Below are 17,512 nucleotides of genomic sequence, written 5' to 3'. Positions count from 1 at the left end.
CACTGATGTTGAGAAGGTGGGTGAAGAAGAAGGACTGCTTGTGGAACTCCTCAATGGCCAAGACTATCGGTCCATCCAAGCTGCTCCTCAGAGTCTTCTTTGAGCCACTCTTGTCTGCTATGAGGGACTCCAGCATGGTCCGCACCATGTAGAGCTTTGGAAGGAAGTTAACATGTAGTTACTGCTCTCCTGTGAGATACCACCACACACCGCCATGGTGTTCTGCAGCAAAAAAATAACACTTCTCCTGGCTGGCTTCTACTCTACTCTCTCAGCCCTGTAGGCCACCATCATTCTGAACTAGAAATAATCATAAACCTAAAAAAAGGAGGCTTTGGGAACAAACTAGGCATCAAGGCAACATTTAACACATAGCATGTGAGTTATTGATGTTACAAGTTATGACGTTACTGAGTTACAATATTCTAAGACATTACTAAAAAAGCCCACGGAAACAGCTGCCAACCCACGGGATGGGAGACTCCTACATGGCTGTAAGGCCATTAATTCCTTACTCGGGAGATACAGATTTACATACCTGCGTACTTGATGGTCCTACTGCTCTTCGTGGGACTTTAATATCAAATCCACCCTTAGGATCCTTCTCACCTCTCAGGCAAGGATCATTTGGTGGCTCTCGACCTCCCTCCCAGTCACAAATCGTCTTCCGAATTGCTTGCAGAACACTGAAATAGGCAGGGAGATGGAAATTAGTGCTTAAACTTGATTTTACTGCAAAGTGAAAATATTGACTGCTGTGCACATATGGGGTGGGGAGTATATGAGGTGGGGAGACACAAAGTTGTTTTGAGGGGAGTCATGTTCAAAACTGACCATGAAAAAAGTTGCTGGCCAAGGTATGTTGGCTGGTTGTATAATATTAAGATGTCTGCAGGGCCACTATGCATATAGTACAAATGCATTACACAAATAAATACACCGGCTTTGCATTACATTCAAAAAAGACCAACCTGATCAGGACGTTCTTCTTCTTCCTGACTGCCTGCCTGAGCGGCTCTCGCAGGGTCACCTGGGCAAAGTCCTGCAGGGCTGCATAGATGGTGTTGCGGATGGCTTGGTTAAAGACACTCTCCATCCGGCCCATCAGCACTTGCAGACCTTTGATCATGGCAATTACCTGAAGCAAAAATTAAAAACAGAAGTACTTCCCATTTTTCCTTTGTATGGAGAGGTCCATAAATCCACCATTATGATAACTTGGTACTAAATTAATTCTATTCAAGTAACTTAGGTACAACGAATAGGTGTTGTTTTTTTTTTTTTAATGTTATTTGCTTTAAGGATCACCACAAACAGGGGGAACATTTCTAGTACCACTTCCTTTGAAATGGTCCCTATCCCTTGGCAGACTCTGTTTCCCCTCCTGATCTCTTGATATCTTTAATAATACCCAGTCCTGGGAAACTGCACATGCCCCACACATGGGTGCAGCTGTGTGCCTTGGACAGACCTGATGAGAACAGAATATGGATGAGAAAACAGTCTTTGCTGGTTCTTACTCACTCTTAATTATATTTTATGCATAGACAAAGCTTTAAGAAAAAGGTACAATTCATTGGGGAGCCACTCTGCTCACTGCCCCCTCCTCATGCTGCTCACTGCTCTTCCGTAACGGCAGTTGTTGACTGTAAGCAAAATACCTGGATGAAGGAAGGACTGCTATTTCCATTTTAGAATGCTGGAGAGAATTTAATCTGTGATTTTCAAAAGCAGACTTCCACACTGCTGGTGGACACCTGCGAGGTGCAGCTAAGAGATGACCTTTGAAAACTGCAGTCCAAATACTCTGAAATACTTTTAAAAATCTGGCACTTTGTGACTTATCCAAGTGACCTAGATAATTTGGGGCAAAGTGCACAAAACTTGATAGCCAGGCCACTCTATCTGCTATGGCACTACAGAACGAGGCAGCAGTTGGCACCTACCTCCACAAAGGCAAACTTCTCTTCACTGGTGTAGTTGTACCGGGTGGCTCTTTCATACTCTTCTGCTGTTCCTGGGCAATCTTTGTTGCAAAACTTATCTGTGGGATGAACCAGCTTCCAAGAGTACTGGAAGATGGAAACATGCACTGTTAACATTGCAATGAGTAAGAAGAAGGGCTGGAGGGATTGAAGAGGGCCCTGCCAGAAACACTCCCCGGACTTTACTACAGTTGTTTGACACTCCTTTGGGAGCTGAATGTATGCTTCTTCCTGGCTGCGTTATCACTGTACTGAATATTGGTTTTGTGTATTTGGGAGGTGCCAGTCATATCGGGCTTTTAACATCCATGGACTTGTGTTAAGGTGTGGTCAAAACTTTCCAAATTAAGAATTTCCATAATTATTCAAATTACAGTTTTACTTGTTAAAGACCCAGACTTATCACCCTTCTTTCGGTACTTAACAGAGGTGTTCAGGTGAGAAGTCACCAGCCTCCTCTAATGTCTCTGGGGGCGCCCTGCACCTGCAAAGGGCAGTTCAGCTCTAAGGAGAGATGAGTGAGCTCTGCTTCTCTGTTTGGTACAGAGAGACTTCGGGGTGATTAGCTGCCTGATTTTAGCATGTTTGTCAAAGGCTTAAAGTTAGGTGGCATGCAAGCAATCTCACCTTTCCACAATCAGTACTGTGTGCTGTGTTGAAACATTCACGTTAGCCCAGGAAGAGGAGGAAATTACACACTTTGATGCACTCACCACTTCCATGACATGGGCACTCCACTTGGACAGCAGCTGCAGCCCCCGTAAAGCGAGATCGAAGAGCTCCCTGTACTCTTCATCTGACTTCTGGCTGTCCAGCCCTGAGCCAGTGACGACCTGGAGAAGATCACATCACATCAGGGCTAGAGTCAGCAGCTCGCTGCAGTGCCTTGGCTCAGCCAAACAGCAGCAGCAGATCTCTCTCAAATCCCAGCTGAAAAGAATTCCCCATGACCTTATGATCAAGCTAAAACTGTGCTGTGCATATACAATCCTGTGGGAAAAGAGGTATAACTTGGCAGGACTCTTATTACCCAGGTGGTCCATTTATTTCCTACAGAAAAATGAGTCTGACCTGTAACCTCAGAGCAAATAACTGACCTTCTCATTCCATCTTCCCGTTGCTTAGTGATGGTCTAATACCACTGAACTCCTCTAGAGGCCTTTACTGATTCAAAGTTCAAAATAGCACATAAAAATGCCAAAACAAAAAGGCTAAGAACACTAACAAATCATTAAATTAAAAGTGAGGATCCCACATTTGCAAAAAAAAACCAGTCTCAGTCGCATCAGAAAGGGCTCTGACATTCAGCGATCAACAGAGCTGCTGTGGAGAACTTTCCTCAAAGCCCTGACCGATAGCTCTGTGTAACAGAAAAGACCCATCTGCAAGACATGGGTGTTCTGCCACCCACGGCCGATGATAAACAATTAGCTGCAAAAATATTTCTCCTTCTTATTTTGACTGAGCTGCGGCCAAGGAGCAGAGCTTGCAGAGTAGGCCTTCCAGTGCACATGATTTTGCACGGGCAGGGACCTTTCATGACTTGCTTTTTTATTGCTTAACAGTGGTTTGTTTCACGTGTATCCTTCTCCCCTCCTCGTTGTATGTCCTTGGCACAGCAGGTCCATACTACTGCCACACTTGTCCCCTCCCAGCCTCGCCTGTCTAAGGATTACAGCGACCACCCCGCACTTACCTCGCTGTTGCTGTAGCGAGCGAGCTCTGAGATGAAGCGGATGTGGTCGTCCCGGATCTGCACCATCTGCTCGCAGATGTTGTACTGGGGACTTATGCTGCTCTGAGTGCACGTCCACCTGGGCAAAAAAGCAACGGCTTCAAGAACAGGACACGGGGCTCCACTCAGACACCCCCAGGGACAAAGCCTTTCGCTCAGCTGCTCTCTTCACCTCAACGTGCCCTAGACACGCCACCTACAAGGCAGCCTGTCCTCTCTCTCACCCCCGGGGTGTGTAATGCCTTCCAGAGATGGTCTCAACAGCACGACAGGGATGTTTGCCTCACCTTTCTGCTAGAACACCTCTGCTCCATCCCCCCTGAAGGCTGCTCTCCATGTTGGGTCCACCTACCCCCATGGGCAGAGGTGGTTATTTCCCTGGCCGCTGTCTGGCAAGCTTTCAGGGAAAGACAAACTGCAGAGCCCCATCACCATTTGCATCCCTTCTGCTAAACTTAAGGATAATCATCTCCTTAGAGGTCATCCTTCTGCGTCCTATAGGGCTGGTCACGTGCCCTTCTGCTGCAAGGAAAGATCCTGCAAGGGGCCATCATGGAAACAGCCCTTCTGCTCTTTTTGGTTCTGGCTCACATTATCAGCTTACTGAGCAACTCTGGGAGTGAACAGTGAGCAGGAGATGATTAAAAGAACTAGATTTTCATTTGCATTGAGCCACACGTACTCTGTAACAGTGCAAAGCGGTCTTAAAGCGAAGGCAGCTCTCCCCTTCCAGTGGCACAGTCATGTGAAGAAGTGGTCAGAATAAGCAAGAACCGGGTCTTTCTATTTTAACATCTCACATTTCCCAGACCTTTATTAGCCACTGACATAGAACCAGAACGGCTCCATCAAAATGCTTTGTGCAAACAAACGTCTGTCAGCGAGACTCTCACATCTGTCTCCGTCATCACAATGGTTTTAGATGTTCAGAGCCTGCTTTTTTCTCCCCTAAATAACTGACCATCTTAAGATAGATAGGCTTCTTCTCCAATCTAGACTGGCTGTACAAAAGGGATGTGAGAAACCTGCTGCTGACATGGACATACACAGGAAAATGTATTCCCACAGTTAACTGTGAGGCTCCTGTTGGCAACACTTGTGGAGATGGAAAGTCCTGGAAGTGCTGGACCATGTCATCCCTTGTGAAATCCAGCCTCCCACCATCGAGTCCCATCGCTCGACTCTTACCCGTTTGAATGTCCCGTGCTCCCCACCAGACAATCGGCAGGCTGGCAGGAGTGGCCAGGGCTGCCCCAGCCCTCCCTGCCACACACAATCTAGTCCACAGTGCAGAAACAAAACGCCATGCAGGAAAAACACCAATTAATTCCATTTTCATGGAGACAAGGAGGGAAAGAAAGTGACAAAAACAATATTAGTAAGAAATGGGGAACATATGGAACCATCTTGGCAGAGTTAGTGTTGGAAGCCCCATGCAATTTGCTGGGAAAGCAAGTGAGTGAGGAAGAACCATCGGTTAGTAAGGTGCAGCACAAAGACCTGGTGGACAGATTTTGAGACAGACATTAAATTGTGCACAGGTAAACAGCCTGCGAGCTACCTTGGTTTTGAGATGAGAAAATGAATGCAGCTGACACGTTTCGTTGAAATGTGCTTTCTGAACAGTTTGGGATAAAAAGGTGTCAATTCTTAGACAATCTTCCCTTTCAACTTGATTTTTTTTTTTGAAATATTTTTAAAATTTACATTTTGTAGAATTGTAGTTTATTTTTTTAATTTTCAATCATAATCGAAAGCCTTTTGCTTGGGAAATTCTGTGAAACTAGTTTCAAATTTCTTGTGAAAAATGAATTGGCACTTTTCAACCAGCCCTCAGGAGGGCAGGGGAGGGCGCTCCCGGGCGAGCCACACAGCGGCAGAAAGCAGGACCCGCCGTGGGGAAGGGAAAAGCAAACAGGCGCAGCGATGAGGCTGTTGGTTAGTTCCTGTCCTGGTGGCTGTTCAGCTAGACTGCTTCTCGCAGGTGACGGAGAAATCTGACTTCCACGCAGCCTGGTCCCACAGGCGAATGGTCACTCGCTGGTGAAAGCCAGGCTGCAATCAGTGATTACAGCCAACACAGCCTGGATGGGCTTTGCTTACGTGCGGATGCAAACGCTATTCTGAGGATGTCCAAACCTACCAGCGATGCTTCTAACACTAACTGAGCACCACACAAAGCTACAGAGACAACTGGGCCTTCGCACACGAGTGGTGTGATCTGAAGTGACACCTGCAAATTCTCTTGATGGGAGCAACAAACTGGCTTCCAACTCACACTGTGAAGCCACGCTGCGTACCCCATGCCACAACGACTGAGTACACCTGGAAAGACTCCAGTTCTGCCTTTTTCCCACAACATTTATTCCTTTTCAGTGCATCTGACCCACCCTGCTCAATTCTTATTCCCGCTGCCTTTCTACACAGGAAAGTGCCTGAGCTAGAAGAGACGCCCTGCCTACCACATAGATAGATCTGGCGCTGTGTTCACGCTCTGGAGGATTTTGTCCTCGGGGTGAAAACTGTGGATTAAAATCTCTCCAGAGCAGGAACACGCTGCTCACACTCACACGTCCCAAGCACTCAGCGGCCGCCCCAGACCGCGCACCATGCCCGCTCGCCTGCCTGCACGGACGGGAACGGTTCCACGGAGTCGGCGAGGACGTCCTCCCATGCAGGGACACACAGGTACACACGTGCACACACAGGTGGCCGCAGAGTCAGGCACGCTGGGGTGTGCACCCCCTGGGGACACACACAGGTACCCGTGCACAGACCTCACGCACGCCGGGGAGGAGGAGTGGCAGCTCCCACGGCTTTCGGGACACACACAAAGCCAAGAGACATTATGGCAGGCACTCACTTGGATTTGTTCTCCTCATAGTGAGCACTGGTCTTAATGTATCTGGCCAGTTCTATCTGCATATCGCCGAATAAAGGAACCACCTGCAGCTGCTGGAAAAGAAAACAAAAGATGGTTGAAACGCGGCGGAGAGTCCCTAGGGCGACACAAGGGACTACGAAGTGGCATCCTGCATCTCCGAAGCTACAGGAAGTGTCAGACTGTTCAAAGCAAGGTGCAAACCTGGATGCAGGGTCTTTTCACACCTAGGAAGCAACTGAAAACTATCACTTTTTTTTTTGTGCAAGTAAGATCACTCCCTGCGAGTGCTCTGGAGCCCTGGGCTTGCTGATACTGGCTTGGTTAATACCAGAAAGGTTCAGTGCTGTAACCAGCATCAGCTGCGACAGAAAAAGGTCTTTTTATACCAAAAAGAGAGAATCGTATTCTTAAACAGCACTTACTGCCTCCTGCCATAATCCTCAACAGAACTGAGGGACAAAAACTAGCACATTGGTATTTTGGCAGCATGCTGGGGAGGGGAGCTGCCGGCTGCTCTGCTGCCTGGACTGCCAGGGATGTGGCATCTTTCCCCTGGGACTCAGATTTTACTTTGGCACTGTGGTTGTTAGTGATGTGTCTTACAATTTCACCACGAAAACAAAAACACAGTCAATGTCTGTCTGCAATATAACATGGCTTTGTTCTCCCTTTACGTCTCAGGAGGATTTTGAAGGGAAATAAATTCTAAGTGCAGTAAATGTGCCTCAAGCTCAGACAGGTCCCTGCTGGACTAAGCTTTCAGCTGCAAACTACATTCAACCAAGAGCTACCTACAATTCTTCAAAAAAAGAGAAGCTTCAACATCACCCAGCTACAAAAGCCTAGCCCCAAAATACAGGGAAGATGGTGGCAAATTCACTGTCCTATTATCAAACTTCTCAGGCTGGCTTGTGTGGAGGATGTGCAATGCTGTCATTAGAGATTCCCAGTGGCACTTTCATAAACGGTTTAAATGAAGGGGTAGTTCATTTTCACTACTCAAATTCCTGGTCAATCCACTAGAAATTTAATCAGAAGGCAGTAAGCAGATGTAGTAAAAGGAGTAGTTGGCCTTTTCTTATTGAGATCTGATAGTCTGGAGTGGTACTTAACTGATTAGGTGAAACCACAGCAGATGTTGGTGAAGTGCAAGTGGAAAAAAAAAGCTGGAAAGGAGAAAGTTATTCCATGCAGTGGAAGATATTTTACCAGTCCGATTCTCTGACGGCCCACAACACTTTGCAACGAACAACAGATCTGTTTGAACGCACCAAGATGACCAAACTCTACACAGAATGCTGAGGGCTGGATTTAAACTGAGGCAAAGATTCAGTAAAACTAGCAAAGCTGAACCAGAAAAAAACTCAGAAGACTCCGAGGAATGGCAAAATACATCTCCTTTGCAGAGCTGCAGTCCTCAGCAATCTCCCCAGTGACTGGGAAGCATTCCGCCATCTCATTATCTGCCCATCTGTGAGGTTACGGTGTCGGTCTGTAGCTCCCTACGCGGGCGTCAGAGCCCTGCTCTCAGAGCTGTCTCCATGAGATGGTGCAAAGATAGGTAAACAAGTCCCCACTCACTCGGGCTGAGGATGCAGCAGCAGGTACATCAGCCTTTCCTGAAATCAGCCATCCAGGCTCACCAACACGTTTGTTCCTTGCCATATCCCACCATGAACTAATCTTCTCCAAACCCAAAAAGCCTCCTAGACCCAGCCTTGTGCACAGAAGCAATAGATGAGAAGAATGACTTCACCCTGCAATGCTGCAGGAGGTGCTTGCACTGTGCTGAGCTCCTGCGAGCCATGCAATCAAGCAGAGACATCAGGGCTCTCAGCCCTCCTCTCCATATGCCACTAACAGCTTGCACACACAGCGCATTTGGGGAGGAAGCAGACAGTGTTATCCCAAATCCTCCCTACAGCCTGACCTCCAGCTGTGGACCAGCCCAGGGCTGATCCCAGCTGCACACGGAAATGGGGCAGAAGGAGGCTGCACAGCTGCTTCCCACCGCGTCACTGGAGCACCCAGCTCCTGCAGACCTTTCCTCAAAAAAAAAAGATCTCAAAAGACAAAAGGATTCACCAAAACCACCAGGCGAGCCCCTTGAGGAACTCAATGAGCACCTGCAAATTGCAGCCAACACAATCTCCTCAAGAAGCTTTTTCTGCCCTACAGGGAGCACAGGTTACACACCAAGTAAGGCTGCCAATGACATGTTGGCTGGCCAGTTTCGTCCCCTGTTCCTCAGCACGTCAGCTCAGCAGTGAACTGAGGGAAAGGAGCACGCAAACATCACCCACACAGACCTCAGCAAACCTATCTAGGCTTGCCGGTGGCCTGAAATCATGGTACTCTTCAGAAGACTACAAGCCAGCCTCAAAAATGTGCCCACAGCTAGAAGTGTGCGTCAGTCTGGCACACCCTTCCCTCATCCACAAACACGGGCTTCCCACGCACCATCCCCGTCCTTCACCCCTCAGCAGGAGGGCTGTCATCGCTCATCTCACCCACGCTACACCCACCTATGCATGTTCACAGCAATCCCATTTCTCATCCTTCAGTCTAGGTAATTTCTTGACCCTTTGGGTGGTTTTTTTTTTGGAACTGTAAGTGATTCCTGTGGTTTGTTTTTTTGTTGGCAGCGTGTGCAATGATACCGGTCTGTAATTCATTGGTCTGTAGTAAATTCCAGCCTCACCCAGACAGGTCACTGACCTTGAAGAATTTGTCTATTTTGCTAAGGTTGATTCTCTTCTTGGCGTCCAGTTTGTAAATGTTGCTGACGTTCCCATCCATGAGATACAAGCCAAACCCCATCACCTGGAGGAGACAGAAAGGCTAGGTTTCAATAGCCTGAAGTCAGCAGTACAAGTCAGACAGTTCGCACTTGCATAGCGTGAGGAAAGACCATTTCAGGCTCCTGTGCCAACTGACACTCATGAGAAAACTGTATAAAACGTGCACATATCTGCAAGGACGTGTGTGGCAGACAGGGGACCCATGATGGAATGTTTCTGCAAAAATGTATGACTCTCAGTTGTTCCTCCTCTCTCACAGGTAACAACAACCCAAAAGTCTTCTTCACCCGTACTAAAAAGGCAAACATTTGCTCCCAGAGAACTGAAAACATTTTAAATATTCTCCTGGGTTGATTTTTTCCCTTTATTTTGGTACAGATCACTATAGATATTAAACGTACCAACTTTGTCCTTCAAAGAACCTCAGTTGACTCATACCGTGGTAATGAAGTTTTTAGGGTAATAGTGACTGTAATCACTGTAATAACTGACTTACAGTAAGAACAAACACAAAAAATAAGCAGATACTTTGGCATGTTCATATTTGGGGCTCTTTAGAGTCAGGAAACCAAACCTGTATGGTGATCTGTCTTCTGATTATTCTTGGAAATGAGTACCAAGAAGAAAATTCAGGGTTGCAAAGTTGGTGGTGATTTTAGCATATCCTATAAGGTTACCCAGGTCAAAATTATGATCCTGCACGCCATGTGCAATAGAAAAAGCCCTTCCAGCTCTGGAGAGTGCAGAGTACCCCAGGTGCTCTCGTCCACCAGCTGGCACCACCTTAGTGCCAAGCAGGCAGAGCTGCTGGCAACCTTGGGAAGAACTGGCAGAAAAGACAGAGATGGAGATGTGGAAGAGCAGAGGAAAGGGAGAAAGGAAAGAAGATTTTTATACGGGAACATGGAAGAAAGCCAGAAAGGCCAGAAAAGAAATGACAGGAGAAGGTCCAAGTTACACTGGGAACGGAGGCAGCCATGGCACTGCCCAGCAGAGGTGCCACTTCAGAGCACCAAGGTGGGACATCTCTGACCCTCATCCATGCTCAGTCTGTTCAGCTACAAAGAAGGGATAAATGGGGAGGAAATGGGGGAATTGGAGGTATCCCAGCAGAAGACAAAAGGTAACTAAGATCAGAAAGGAAACAGGCAGATGTGGAAAGCAGCTTTGGTGCTGCATGCAGAAAACTTTCCCATTTCATAGCAAGCATTGCGTCCAGAAGATGTTGGCTCAGCCAACAGAGAAGAGATGCATGTAAACCCAAAGGAGTTAAAAGTGAAAACGAAGAGAAACATTGTCCTGGAAGGGAATTTCATTTTACTAAAACAGAAGTGGAACTGCCCAAACACTCAGACCCATAAATATGACTCAATCTCACCTTTAAAAGCATATGTTTTTCACTGGGCGTGAGATACATCTTGTTTTCATAGTAATCCACACAGATGTTGACAATATCAGCAAGCAGTTCCTCGTAGCCAGGGATGACCTCTAGTTGTTGGTGCAGACACTGAAACAGCAATAGGGGCCACATTATCCACATGGACAGAAGAATATGCACGGACAGAAGAATATAAGCAGGAATATGTTTCCAGAAGTGGAAAAAGATTAAGAGCATAATGGTAAGAGGTTTCTTAAAAAAAAAAACACACCCTGTCTGTGTGCTTAAGTCACAGATAGCAGATCGACCTCATGGTACCACCCGTGAAGAAAAACCTTCCTTCTGTAGGGCAGCTTTCCCCTTCAGACTGATCACAGCAGCCAAGCATCACAATGAGATGAAAAGAAAGGGTCTGCCTCAGAAGCAGACTTTCTGATTGTCTGCTGTCTCTGTACAATATTTTATCTAATTAGCAGAAGCTATAGAGCCGGTGGTATGGAGGCCCCTGGTGTCTGATCTGCAGTCCCCATGCAGTTGGAGAGACAGACTAGATGGATTTCCTGGGGAAAACAAGGGTAGAGTTTCTGTGAGAAAGCCCCGAGAGCTCTTCTTGCACCTTGTCTTGACATAAACAGACCACCAAAGCTACCCAGGATGATCCACTGGAAAGAAATACTGCAGGAATTATACAGCCTGACCAAAAGAACGACAGTCGGTGGAAATGACCCAACAAACGAGGCAGATATTGCTGCAGTCCAGACTGAAACGCCCTCAGCCTTGGCGAGACCACTGCCTCTGCCTACACGTGGGAAGGTTAACTGGCTCGGAGGAATGGGACCTGCCTGCGTGATGCGGTTGTGGTTTGCCAGGAACATGGAGAGGTTCTGGGACTCCTGGATGGACTGGGGGTCTGCCATCTTCCGCAGAAACTGGGCAGCTCTGGAAGGGAGAAATCCAGTGTCACCAAGGCGCGCTCACCCAACGCAGACCCTCACCACCCACCTTCCTTACCTCACGTGCAGCTGCAGGGCTGCAGCCTCAGAGCCCCCCTGCAACACAGCTTAGCTCTTTCCCCATTTTACCAATCGGGAACCAAAACACAGAGCTCAGACATTTGCTAAACTCACACAGAGAGCCTACAACAGCACAGAAACCCAGCCTCCAGCCCCCTTACATCTGCCCAATCTCTCTGCTGGGCAGTTCCCCCTGCCAGACCCGGCCCAGCCCTGTCCCCGCACCGGCTGCTTCCCGCCCCTCACCTTTTGTAGGCGGAGTGGTCATTTTTGACGCTGCACTTCATGTTCTTCAGCTCATCCAGGACAGCGAACATGTTAATGAACTTGCCCAGCGTGAGGAGATAGGCCTCGGAGACGAAGTCCTTCCTCCGCTCAGCGTGGCACAGGCGCTTCACCTCGCTGCAGAACCGCTCGATTGCCTTGCGCTGGAAGGCAGCGGGACACGGTCACCACAGCAGAGGCTCACACACGCACAGCACCACCTCCACCCACCTCTCCTTCCTTGTCCTGATGGGGACAGAGGCTCCAGGGTCTCCCTCCATTGTCACCACGCAATGAAGCAGCATTTCAAACCGCTATAGACAAATGTCCTCAGTGCTGGAGGGGAGGAGCGGGGCTTGAATCCTCCGTGCCTGCCCTGAGTGCAGCGTGTTCTGCCAAGTCATGCTTTGGTTCTTTAGGTGGGGCGTTACAATATATAGGACATAAAACCCAAATGTGCCAGTGAAGCCCAGTTGCAGCCAGTTAGAAATGCAGGTGGTGATGTAGAGAGCTCCCTTAAGCCCAGAGCAGCTTTGTTGGCTACGTGGTCACTGCTCTGCAGGGATCTGAGCGTGTTATCTTCGCAAGTGCCTCAAATGCAGCAACCGCTAAATGCAAGCTTCTGTGCTCTGACATCGGACGGGTTCTGTGGCCAGGATGAACATGTTGGCTGCACCATCAGCCCTCTGTTCCTCATGGCTTTCCTTCAGACGGAAGAGCCGAAGAGCAAATTATGCTGGCACCAGGCTGTCAGCACAGGAATATCCCTTGCATCCACCAGCCAGCACCCCAAAAACCAGGAGCCTGTGGCATCCACCAGCTCCACAGTTCTGGTTCTCCATGAACTTCAAGGGCTGAGGCGTGTTCATTCCCAGCTTGTATATGAGATTTTGGGGCTGAGCAAGGGATAGAGCACAGATTTGGCTCTGGACAGATAACTTCAAGTTAGAAACCCACCAGAAGATCAGGGCAGGCACAGCACAGCACAGCCCTGTTGAGGAACCTCAGACCAAAGTAAGAAATTATTCTTAACCACTCCCCTTGACTGCTTACCTGAAAATACATGAACTTCATAAGCTTGGTGACTTCTGGCTCCAGGACTTCCACTGTCTTCTCATAAATCTCCACTCGGTTTGGCTGCTCATTACATTTCACCTGCAGTGCAAAGAGAAACCATCTTCATCAGCATCATTTCTAACACAGCTGTGGACTTGCACCAGCCACCAACTTCTGCTTGTTTCACAGTGAATCCTGTCCCCATCTGAGGACAACAGAGGGACTCCAGAGGGAGCTTGTTTTCAAGGCAACAGGTGATGGCAGAAAGGGCTTTTTCTCAGATGTGAATTCTCTCCATGTGTTATAAATGGACACAATCCTGACTCTAAGAAATGCCATCTTCTAATGCACTTGTCTGGAGTAGAATACATAAAAAAAAATGAAGTCTGTACTTGCTACACAATGTGGGAATGTTGTACTATAAATTTATCTTTGATTTTGTCTTGCAAAGTCCCATGGACATAAGGCACCATGCTATGGCTCTGCTCTAGTCCTGCTGGGATAACTCTGGTTCTGTTGCAGACCCATTAAAAATCCCTGGGCTTGGATGTGACTAGCAGCAATGAAGTGAGTCACCTTTATCGGAGTCCTAGGAACCTAAATTTAAGTAACTCTGTCTTGCCACCAGCTCAGCCATGGCCTGCCTTCTGCTAGCGTGGCCAGCACAGGCAACAGCAGCGCAGCATCAGATGTAAATGGGAGATAAGCAAAAATCTAATCAGCATCAGCAATCTCCCCGTGGCTGGATCTCGTCAGACCATCAGCAGAGTATAACCCAGGGGAACTGAGGTTTGACCTTTCCTGGGGAACCACTAACATGGGCATTGTCAGCCATGTGGAAATATTTCTTCCTGGCTCCACGGAAGTGCTGCAAACCCTTTTATCAGTAGGGTTAATGGATGTGCACTACATCTGCTGGCTGCATTGTCAGCCTGCGCTTTTGCAGCGATCCAGCACTGCTCATGTTGCAGATGACAAGCTTTGCGCCAGAGTCTGAATCATGGCTCAGTGGGCCTCATGGGCAACCTTACTCATGTCTGTAGGTGTCTGCAGGATTCTGGTTGGAGAGAGGACTGAAAAACATTTGAAACAGAACCAGCAGTAGAGGAGAATGATGAAACCCAGGACCTTCAGGTACAGCAGCAGTAAAAAAGGGCGTTTGGAGGAGACCTGGCTGGGAGGCGGATATTCACTCCAGAAATGTTTCTGACATAGTGAAGAGCTCCTTCATACATCCTGGCTCAACACTGACCCTGCCAGGGCTCCCATGAGAGCAGAGACAGCGCCCCAGCACCAGTTTGGGATGCAGAAAGCTGCCCCAGCTGCCCACTGTGCTCCATGCAAATCAGGGAGAGCCCAAATCTGCCACGTCTCAAGAGCACTGGCTGTTGTCATCACAGCTAGCCATCTTGCTTCTTCACGCAACACAGGAGTCCCACTCGGCACTGGAGCAATTTTTAACTGAAGTTGAGACACACCATGCAGTGGTGTCAGGGAGTGTGATATAAACCAGATCTGATACTTTTACTCTCAACTTCCAAAAACTAACTGCCTTTGCCTGAAGCAAACTGCATCTTCCCACAACATGAGAGGGAAAAATATTCTAGTGGTGCACTGGAAAGGAAATAAGAGCCCTGCTTTAATTAAAGCAAAGGCTACCCAATCTTCGGACAGAGAAGTGGATAGGGATCCAAGCAGCAAAACACAGCACTATGCCAAGCACTGAGCGGGACCAGAGCTGTGCTCAGCCGCATCCTTGCGCAGCTATGGGACACAAAAGCTGGTCCTGCGGTTGTGAAGTGACTTCAAATATGACTGCTTTGGGGAGCTGGGGAAACGGTCCTGAAACCAGGAAATATATATATATGTATATATATGTAACGCGTCAGCCACAAACAGTTGCTTCATTTGTGGCTAGTGTGACTTAGCTGAGAGGTACTGCTAAGAGGGTCAGGGATGGAGCTGCCCCTGTCACACACAAGGGTGCAGAGCAGATGTCCTCTGCTGGAGCAGCAGCAGGGACCTGCTTCTTCTGGAGTAGCTACCTGTTGCTGAGGTCAGTGATCGAGACTTAGGTGGGGTGAGGAGGATAATTTGAACCCTCAGTGGCCTCTCTTTCCAACCTTTCTATCTGCTTCAGTCTTGAGCCCAAACTAACCCATGCAAGACAAAGCCACACAGGTGCCCCAAGCAGAGCCCTGTACGGAAAGGGCCCCGGTACCTGGGGGATGGCTCGTGAGCAGCTCCTCCACGTGTAAAGCATCACGGCGTACTCGTGGCCTTCCTCCAGCATTTCGTTCTGAAACACAGAGAGGTGTTGTAGGGGCAGGGCACACGCCATGGCTCAGCATCGCCGGGGCAGTGCCCAGGGGACTCACCATGCTGGAGTGCACCGTCGCCTGCTCGATGTACCTGGCTATGCCGGTCACAAAGGCGTTTCTGTCTTCAAAGTTTGTGTCAAAATTAGCCTGTGGGTGAAACAGGGATTGGGATTAAAATACATACACGCTGGTTGTTCTCTCACCTGATGCCATGCGCTGGCCAATTGTTTTGGGAGTATATCCAGGGAACCCTATGCGGGCACAGGCTCGAGGGCACCTAGGGCACAGGGTCAGCCTATGAAAAATTTGAGGTGCTAGAAATGACTGCGTCTCTAGGGCTGGAGTAGATTTGTACAGGCAGCCTGCAATGCATCTGAACCACGCATGTTCATTAGAAGAGACCCTGCAGTTTATATGTGTGAAGATGTGGCAATCAAGACTGACAAAGCCTTGTAAAATCAAGCTAAGACAAGTGGAGATCAGTTATAAGGAACTGCAGCCACACCAGTGAGCAAACCTCTAGCGGTTATACTAAAGACTTTAGTCTGTTAACTCAAAGACAAACGCAACCTCATTAACTTCCATTTGTGCCCCTGACTGCTAGGGGAAGACCACATCCTGTCAGCAGGAATTGCAAAGGATAAACACACGGAAAGGGCAGGGAAAGAGATGTCTGGAAAACATAAATACAAAAATCAGCACTCGTTCAGATGCCATTATCAGTGCTAGTGTTGCTCTTGCAAGCAGATGCTTTGGGAGGAACAGTTGTTTGGGAAGCTGAGCTACTGCTTTGGGTCTGAATATGGGAGTGAGAGAGTGCAGAGCAAGGTGGGGGGTGAAAAAGCAGCTCCTTGGCCTCGCGGCACCGAGCGCCCATTCACACGCTTTGTGCTTGGGCAATTTCCTCCGCCAAGGCGCGCTGATGGTATCTGCTGCAGGGCAGAGCGCACGCGAGTCCCAGATGCCCAGAGCTGCTCCTTGCAATGTCATCAGCGTTGCAGCAGCCGTGTTCACCTCAATAACCCATTTCCTGAGCGGCAAAGCTGGGAGCACGGACCTGTGGCCGCAGGGCCGCTTTTCGAAGTGCCTCTAGGACAGCGCATGTGACCGAGGTGAAAGCAAAAGCTGGGGCTGCGTGTGCATCTCCGGGCGGCAGGGACGGGGCTAACCCCAATGTGTCTGTGATGAGGAACCAAGCTGAGCAAACACTTCCAGATCCGGTTAAGACAAGGTTTTTAGGCCCAGCTGAATGCACACTTGTGATACGAGACACGAGTGAGGCTGTGCCGTAAGACGGGACCTTCAGTCCCTCACAGGACACAAGCCAGCAAAGAATAAAAATTATTTTGTGAAGAGAGATGCTAAGTTGATACCAAGATTTTCCAGGGCTGGCTGACATTTGAACAGCCCTGAAATGCCTTTGGGTTTGATAACCCATAGAGATACTAATGCTACTGAACAAGCCCGCAGCTTGACCTGCTGAAAGAGATACTGTAATTTCAGAGCCCTGCCTACACGGCACGGCAATCCCTGTATGGGTGCGTTTATGCACGCTCACGGGTAGACCATGAAGACAGGAGCGGCAGGACAGAGAAAGTAACCCCACGTTATATTTAACCCCGGGTGTGTGCTGTAGGACAGGGTGTGGTGGCCAAGCAGTTGAGGCATCCCGCTGTGGATGCAAAAGCAGGGGTCTGAGCCTTGCCCTGGGCTCACGCCAAGCTTGGTCAGCGCAGCTGCAGCTAAATCTGTGGGTGTTCGAGGCAGAGCAGTGATTGTGGTCACTGCATGCCCTCCGCTCCCCCACCAGCAGCTCCAGCTGTGCTGGCAGCACAGGCCAGCCAAATTCAGGCAGAATTTTGATTTTGGCCTACTTGGACACGCGCAGTACCATGAAAAGGAAGCACAAAAATACATGCACAATAAAACATCACCGAGAACTCTCTGCTGTTATCACAAACCTTATCTCTGGCTTCTCACTGGTTCATGCCCTCTTGTCCTCATTGTCAACTTCCCTACATCTTCCTCACTTAAAGGTCCCTTTCACCAGTCTCTCTGGGAGCAGATTTGTGGCT

The 17,512-nt window shown here is 48.6% G+C and overlaps 1 protein-coding gene across 5 annotated transcripts in view; it reads right to left on the bottom strand.

The window, feature by feature from the left end:
* Nucleotides 1–17,512, bottom strand: part of CYFIP2 (cytoplasmic FMR1 interacting protein 2) — a 53,554-nt gene that overhangs the window by 29,560 nt on the left and 6,482 nt on the right. For 4 of the 5 annotated variants that reach the window (XM_066977240.1, XM_048057141.2, XM_066977241.1 and 1 more), the window contains exons 3-16: nt 15,495–15,584; nt 15,338–15,415; nt 13,114–13,215; nt 12,043–12,224; nt 11,626–11,722; nt 10,784–10,912; nt 9,323–9,427; nt 6,584–6,675; nt 3,682–3,799; nt 2,699–2,818; nt 1,947–2,072; nt 972–1,138; nt 539–686; nt 1–154 (exon numbers count right to left, since the gene is read on the bottom strand). In XM_066977240.1, coding sequence (XP_066833341.1) covers nt 1–154; nt 539–686; nt 972–1,138; nt 1,947–2,072; nt 2,699–2,818; nt 3,682–3,799; nt 6,584–6,675; nt 9,323–9,427; nt 10,784–10,912; nt 11,626–11,722; nt 12,043–12,224; nt 13,114–13,215; nt 15,338–15,415; nt 15,495–15,584 — 1,708 coding nt within the window. The remainder of the gene's footprint in view (nt 155–538; nt 687–971; nt 1,139–1,946; nt 2,073–2,698; nt 2,819–3,681; nt 3,800–6,583; nt 6,676–9,322; nt 9,428–10,783; nt 10,913–11,625; nt 11,723–12,042; nt 12,225–13,113; nt 13,216–15,337; nt 15,416–15,494; nt 15,585–17,512) is intronic. The other variant, XM_048057144.2, reaches the window with a different exon arrangement.

The sequence above is a fragment of the Anser cygnoides genome, chromosome 14, assembly GCF_040182565.1.
Source record: "Anser cygnoides isolate HZ-2024a breed goose chromosome 14, Taihu_goose_T2T_genome, whole genome shotgun sequence".
In the NCBI taxonomy this organism is placed as follows: Eukaryota; Metazoa; Chordata; class Aves; order Anseriformes; family Anatidae; genus Anser; species Anser cygnoides.
The sequence above is the reverse complement of the archived record's forward strand: the minus strand, read 5'-3'. Positions and strand labels throughout refer to the sequence as shown.